At 33.2% G+C, this 7,349-nt stretch overlaps 1 protein-coding gene across 1 annotated transcript; it reads right to left on the bottom strand.

Annotated features, from left to right (window-relative positions):
• Positions 1 to 478: 478 nt before the first annotated feature.
• On the bottom strand, positions 479 to 6,492 carry LOC141715682 (homeobox-leucine zipper protein HDG4-like). Its single transcript, XM_074518746.1, has 12 exons — positions 6,154 to 6,492; positions 5,809 to 5,944; positions 3,707 to 3,833; positions 3,388 to 3,505; positions 3,138 to 3,200; positions 2,509 to 2,856; positions 2,217 to 2,312; positions 1,830 to 2,048; positions 1,432 to 1,600; positions 1,084 to 1,352; positions 889 to 990; positions 479 to 810 (listed from the first exon to the last, which is right to left on the bottom strand). The coding sequence occupies exons 1-12, from the start codon at positions 6,490 to 6,492 to the stop codon at positions 484 to 486; spliced, it is 2,313 nt and encodes a 770-aa protein (XP_074374847.1). The 3' UTR covers positions 479 to 483.
• Between the last annotated feature and the right edge of the window lie 857 nt (positions 6,493 to 7,349).

Here is a 7,349-nt window from a genome sequence, read left to right as displayed (position 1 = left end):
CTTTTAGCAAAAAAAGAAGAAGATACTGTATCTTATTTTTATTTTATTTAAACTATAAACCAATTGGATAATATTTTTTCTGAGCATATCCTTTATTCACTCGTATTCACTAAGTATGTTTTGGCTGTTTTAGCAATTCTTCTTTATTATACATGGTCCCAAGATCATAGTGACCATTTTCAAACTTGAAATTTTATCTTAATTTGCCACTATCTTTTTAATGTCGGATAATATTATTAATTTTATACATGGATATAAAAAATGTCAAGTTCATATATTTCTAGGTGGCAAGATGGTAAAGATAAATTTTTCTATCTAAAATGTAAATATAAAAAATGACAAAAAATGGAGAAAAAATTTAATTTATAACACTTAAAAAAAATCCAGTTCTCAACTTCTCATAACAAAAAAAATTAAGCAAAAAATCAAAATTTTCCAACTGCAGCTTGTGCTCCCAACCTTCTCTTGGTATCTCATCCCATCTCATTTATTGGCGGTGCGGCCACTGAGCACCTCCTTGATCCGACTAATGATCTCATCAAGATGTCTCTGACTAGCCATTGCACCCAACAAACTAAGATTCTCATAAGGGTTCATGCTTGCTAGACTTTGGATCCCAACAGTCAGCAGACATCCTGAGCCTTGTTGAATTGGAACCAAGACAAATCCATTGGTGAGAATCTGAATGCTCGCCGAATCGGCTGTGCCTAATTTAGCAATCCCATCTTCACTTAGCGCGGTGTAAGCCACAACACTTTCGGAATCGTCACTACAGCACTCATGCAACACACACTCTTGTGTTGAGTTAGCCTGCAACATGTGTATGAATATAGATTAGTTAACATGACTAAACATGTATTAATGTACTCCTTATGTTGTTTTACGTACATGATAAATGCGAAATAGAGAGATGCAGTTTGCAGGAGAGCCGCCAGTTGATATGCGAGCTAGCTCCTGCAAGAAATTCTCCTTCGAACCACCATCCACTATCTGTGATATGAACCAATATAAATCATTCTAACCGTTTATAAATTAATGTTAAATCGAATTCAATTGTATATAGATTAGAGAAACTTATGGAACCTGAGTTGTACAACGTATATCTCTCAAGAGATTAAAAACTTCAACATAAGAATATGGAAGTGTGGTAGTGGATGCTGCACTGCATATTAAGCCGATCGGATTGCCAGGCTCTGTGGAAGGCCTTGTACTTATTGTCATCGACTGGTCCTCGGGATTATCCAGCAGAGCCATCCATGATTGCCCACTCAACCTGCTAAGGCTAATACAGAATGATCTCATCATTCTCTTAGCTACATTCATCAAATCTGATTTTACCTCCAGAGATGGTACTGCAAAATTTCAGAAATCATTGAGCTCCAAATTTTTAATTACGATCATATCGGGGTAGTAATAATTAGTTATGCTTACCTCCATAATCAGACGCGTTCAGACTTCTGAGGCTATGAAGCCTCTCACTTTGTCTCTGCAAGACAGACAACCACTTGATTGCTCCAAATGCTGTGCCAGAGTTCACAAACTCGTCGATGATTGGATGCATTGGTCTTTCCTCGACTTCCACATGCTCCAACCAAGTCACCTGTACATATAAATGTTTTTCATCAAGGCTAAAAATTTCATAATAGAAGAATATATGTTAAGGAAACAGTTACTCTAAAATCTCAAGGTGTTAGAGAATGACATCGAACCTGAGTCCTCTGCCAGCCTGAGGGTGATACCGTGTTAAGGAATAAGTTACTCTAAAACCTAAAGATGTTAAATAACGGCTCTTTGCAGGATCTTATATTATTTTAACAGAATATACTTACGCTTGAGCGGTCACTTGTTAAACAATTTTGAATGATGCATCCAGAAGGCTTTCTCCAGCATTTGGGGAAAGGCGATGCATGAGTGGAATCAACCAGAAAATCTACCGGAAAATCAACAATCCCCCAACTTCCATCTTCGCCATTTTGTTGGCAATAACGCATAAAATGTACTTCTCTTGGATGCACCACAGGTGACAAAGTCTGCAATTCCGCGTACATCTGTTGCAATATTCGATCAAAATTAAGTTATTGATTTGAATCATATTACATTTAGTAAAACTGTATGCTAGCAAAATAAAAAATGCTACATCAATTTCATAATCCCTTTTTAACTTATAAAAAATTAAAGAGCTTAAAGAATTGAATAGCAAAGTTATATATACTTACCAGATAGAGGGAACCATTGAAATTTTCGGAATCTTGAACAATATGAAGAGTTTTTGCTTTTGACACAATGGATGGAAACATTTGCATCCATTTCTCCTATCAAAAACAAAACAACTAAAAAGTTAACACACTGATACAATTTATAATGATCCACTAAATTTGTTTTATTCTTCTAATTAATTACACACGCACACAATAGTCGAACTTCCTATTTGTTGGCAATAATCAGCTAACTAACTTAATTGCACTAAAAAAATTAATAATCAAATATGTTTGAAATTCGAAAACTTACAGCATCACAAAATGTATCAACCAAATCACCACTATTCATCAGGACATAAGTACTCCAGAGCGAGGCTTCGATCCTCAAATGCTCGTTTGACGAGGATCCCCATGGAAACATCCTATTGTACTGGGCAATATCCAGAATTGCTTTTCCATCATTTGCACGATTCCAAAGAGGTTCTCTGGACTCGCACATCATCCGTAATTCAACAATACATTGAGATGCAATGTTCATTACAGCATGCTTCAGTTCTTCTGTAAACTGTACACCAGGTAAAAGAGCAGATGTTGCAGGTTCCACCGTCCTTAACAAAGGCACAACAATTCTTGAAGAAATAGCACGAAAACTCTGGTTCTGAAATTACATGCATATACAGCAAATAATTACATGTCAAAGGCTTATAAAACAAATTTGTTAATATTTAATAATTATTGGCATATATAGACACATCATTACTATCTCGAGTAAAACTAAAAATAAAGATAAATATTTATAAATATACCTCCTCTTGTAATCTTTAATTCTCATTCCTCAAATTATTGTTGCTCCAAGTGTAAATAAATATAATTAAATTATTTAGTAAAGTAAAACATGAAAATTAATTACACATAGCCTAAAAAAATTAAGAAACAAACCTCCTCTTGAAGTCGGAGACACTCCTTCTTCCAAATCTCATTCTCTGCTTTGAGTGCACTAATCTGCGAATCAAAATAAAATAATCAAATTATTTCTAATTACACGAAAATTTTATCATATTAATTATAATGAAAATTACATAAATATTTATTAAAAAAATACTATTTGTTTTAACATAGACTAGATCAACAAAATAATTGTTAATTTACATTAATAATTAATATATTAAAATATCTAGGTTCAAATTACCTTTAGTTGGTTTCGGCGGTTTTGAAACCAATACTTCACTTTGGGTTCAGCAAGCTCTAAATCCCGAGCCATTTGCAATCTTTGTTCCATATCAGGGTGCGAACATTTTTGAAAGAACCTACAAAATAACAAAATAAATTTATTAAGACAAACAAAAAATGTATCAAGCATAGCCTACATAAAATGTATCCTTTTTAATAACTAATTTTTAAGGAAACCTTTGGTTGGAGTGAGTTTGTTCCTACCAAAAATCAAAAACATATTTCAAACATAGAAACATAAAAAAGACATAATTAAAATTTTAGAAGTTGGTACATACGATTCCATTTCTCTGATCTGATGGTCACTGTGCCTAAATGATCTTTGTCTGCCATTGCCATTGCCATTACCATTGCCTGAGTCACTCCCAATCTCATTAGTAGACATATTGTTGGTTGATAATCTTCCTGTAATTTGAATATAATTATGTTATGTATATCATATATATCTAGATTTGTCTGCCTAAGAAATGTTAAAATAGTTGTCTACAAAAGAAATGTGATGCATAAACATGGCATATGTTAGACATGAAGCTAACGTTAGGGTTTTGATTCTGTCAAGGAAAAATTGGTTCTCAGGGATGATCATTGCACCATTTGCCAGACTAAGGATCAAGAAAAACACACACACACCTATATACGTAAAATCAAATAACACACACACATAAAAACACACGCTCACATATAAACAAAATGAAATGGCAAGCTAGACATGAAGCTAGGCATTAGGGTTTTGATTCTTCCAAGGAAACATGGTATATACATAAAATCAAACAAAAATTTATGAAAAGATATATCTAACATTCAACACTACAACAAATCAGAGCTTTATTATTTGACGATTTGTTGTAATGTGAAGAAACAAATCTATGACTAGCTATGTGTATAAAACAACTACAAGACAAAAGAAAGAAAACATGTGTATGTGTTTTGTAAGTGATCACTTTCTTACTTCTTAATATTATGCCAAAGACTACGTTCTCTCTACTGCTTCTCTCTCATTGTAAATTGTGGAGTTTGTGAATTGTGGCTCCTCATATATATAGTGATGTTGGGTGCCAACACCTAGGTGTGTTGATACTTTTTTTTACAAAAATAATCCAATATTCCTTCAAAAGTAAATAAAATTCTTAATTTAATATTTCATTTCTCAAAAAGAATACATAAAATCAAATCTCATTTATATGGATTTTGATTTTCTCAGCCAAAAAATAATAACAAAAGTTTAGAGTATCTTTTTATCATTATTTTTTTTGTAGAAAAGCTAGCTTGTTGTTGCTGGTAAACAGTGGTCTAAAATCCCCGATTTAACCGATTAATTCCCTGCAAAGTAACTGACCGATTCGATTTTTGAAATTCGATCAATCCTTGCAAATTTTCCTCTATTGGAGTATATATAATTATTTATTTTAAAATAAAATACTATATTAATTTAATATGAATGATTATAAAAATTATGATATAGTAAATATATATTTGTTAATAAATAACTAATATAATCATAATAATATATTAAATATAATTTAATATTATAATACATCCAATTTTTACTTCGATTAATCCCGATTTTCAGTTAATCCAAATTGGTAGCTCGATCGATTTTTTCCGATTTCCGATTTTTACAACATTCAATTGGTTATCATAATTGTTAACTTGTCTTTTATTTTATAAGATAATAGCTAAGAAATAAAAAAGTCAACAACAAGATTAATATATATAGTATCTTACTCAAGGCCCCACATGTGCAATTTACTAGAATATAAAATGTAGGATCAACTATTCATTTTTTCTATCACATAGTCAAAGTTTGTTGATATTTTTAAATGCATGTATTTCTTTTGATATGAAATCTTTTGAACAAAATAATAAAAAGTAGGATTTTTTTAAATATCAATGTGTGGATAATTTTTGAAATAAAAAAGGCAAAGATACTCTTAGATTTTGTGAAATGCAAAGGCCAAACAATAATATTGCAGAGATATTAGTTAAGATAAAATTTCTAAAGTTAAAATGGTTCACAATTGTTTTACCGGCTAATGGAATATCATTGAAGCTAGCTAGGAGTTGTAGTCGGAAGTTATTTTATATTAAGTAATGAATGTGTGCTCATTTATTCTTTATATGTGTACGAGTTCTCATCAATATTCACAAATTCGAGATCAATTTAAGGAAGAAGATGGGAAGTACAAAAACTCTAACTATTGAAATGTAAAAGAAGTACTTGAGCATAATATTTGGTTGAGGTGCATAATAATTTTTCACACAGATATCCAAAACTAGTACTGCATATTTTTTTTGACGAAAAGAGAATTTTATATCATTAAATCAGCCATCAATACATTCTTAATTTCAATAGGGACACTTCCCCTATCAAATACTCTACCTGGGAAAGAATATGACATTTTGGCCACAAAATGAGCCGCCATATTAGCAGATCGTCTCATAAATAACAAACTAACATTGTTTAGTGACAATAATTTATTCATGCACTCCTCAATAACAAGGCCAAACGGTGATCGCTAACAAACTAACATTGTTTAGTGACAATAATTTATTCATGCACTCCTCAATAACAAGGCCAAACGGTGATCGCATCTTTCACCTTACTTCTAATAGCTTGAACGACTACTAGACAATCCGACTCCAACACTACCTCTTTCCACTGGTTCCCCTCAATCTAACTCAACGCCTCATTGATTAACATGGCTTCAGCCATTTCTGCTGTTACCTTGCCTGCATTCAGAACTGTCCGTGCTTGAATCATTCCTCCATTACTGTCTCGTACTACCAAACCAGAACCAAACAAGTCATGTTCTCGAAACAGAGCTGCGTCAACGTTTATCTTAACTGAATCCTCCTGTGGCTTAACCCAAGACATAGCCCCATCCTCTGCACAACCTGCCTGAGGTAGAGCCTCGAAAAAATGACTTTGGGCACTCTTCCATTGTGTAAGATAACAATTCGCTGAACTCAGAACACCATTTACTGAACCGATTCTGTTATTACAAACTTTCTCATTACAAAACTTCCAAATGGCCCAACACACTGTGGCCACCTTTGCTCTCATGTCGTGGGAAATTGATTCAAAAATCCCTTGCACCCAACTAAAAAATCCTCTCTGGTTTCTTGATAGATGTCTGAAGTTGAAAGAAACGTACTCCATATCTGCACAGCTCTAGGACATGTCACCAGAGCATGTAAAATGGTTTCCTGCTCCCCATGACACATAGGGCAAATGCTTATTAACGGGATTTTTTTCTGTTGAAGCAACGTCAAAACTGGTAGACAATTTGCTGCTGCTCTCCATAATAAATTAAGCACTTTAGCTGGAGCCTTGGTTCTCCACATTGTTTTCAAGAAATTCGAATTATCTCTATCATTCCACCAAACCTTTTGCGCTTGCAAAAACCTATAAGCACTCTTCACACTATAAACTCCAGAAGTTTCCTTATTCCAATAGATTATGTCCTCCACCAGATTCTCTCTTATAGTCAAATTCAGGATGCACTGCTGATCTCTCTCATTAAATAGGTTCCTGATAATTTCTTCATCCCAACCTCTTTGGTTCACCTTCATAAGTGAAGAAACCATATTCGAATCAAAACGTTGTGATACAGAGGTGATGTAGGGATTATCCTCATTCTCCAACCAAGGCTGATTTTGAATTCCTATCTTATCCCCTGAAGCTATCATCCATCTTGTACCACTTCTAATCCTAATCAGATCTTTAGCCGCCCACACACTCCGCCAAACATAACTGGGATTATTCCCAATATCCGTTTTTAGAAAATTACCTTCACAGAAGTAACGGGCCTTAAAAACTCTGCTAACCAAATATTATTTAAATAATCCTATTCTTAAATAACAATAAATTTTCAGAGAAGTACTGCATGTTATTTAAATAAAATAACAATAAATTTTTAA

This window comes from Apium graveolens, chromosome 1 (assembly GCF_009905375.1).
Source record: "Apium graveolens cultivar Ventura chromosome 1, ASM990537v1, whole genome shotgun sequence".
NCBI lineage: Eukaryota > Viridiplantae > Streptophyta > Magnoliopsida > Apiales > Apiaceae > Apium > Apium graveolens.
Note: the sequence above shows the minus strand (reverse complement) of the source record. Positions and strands in the feature narration are given on the sequence as shown.

Excerpts from the sequence above, each read along its gene's own strand:
- LOC141715682 (XM_074518746.1), bottom strand. The coding sequence starts at position 6,492 with ATGAGAGCAAAGGTGGCCACAGTGTGTTGGGCCATTTGGAAGTTTTGT. Across the intron at positions 3,834-5,808 it reads AATGTCATATTCTTTCCCAG|GAAGATTATCAACCAACAAT; the intron begins GTAGAGTATTTG and ends TTCAAATTACAG. Across the intron at positions 991-1,083 it reads ATATACGTTGTACAACTCAG|ATAGTGGATGGTGGTTCGAA; the intron begins GTTCCATAAGTT and ends TTCATATCACAG.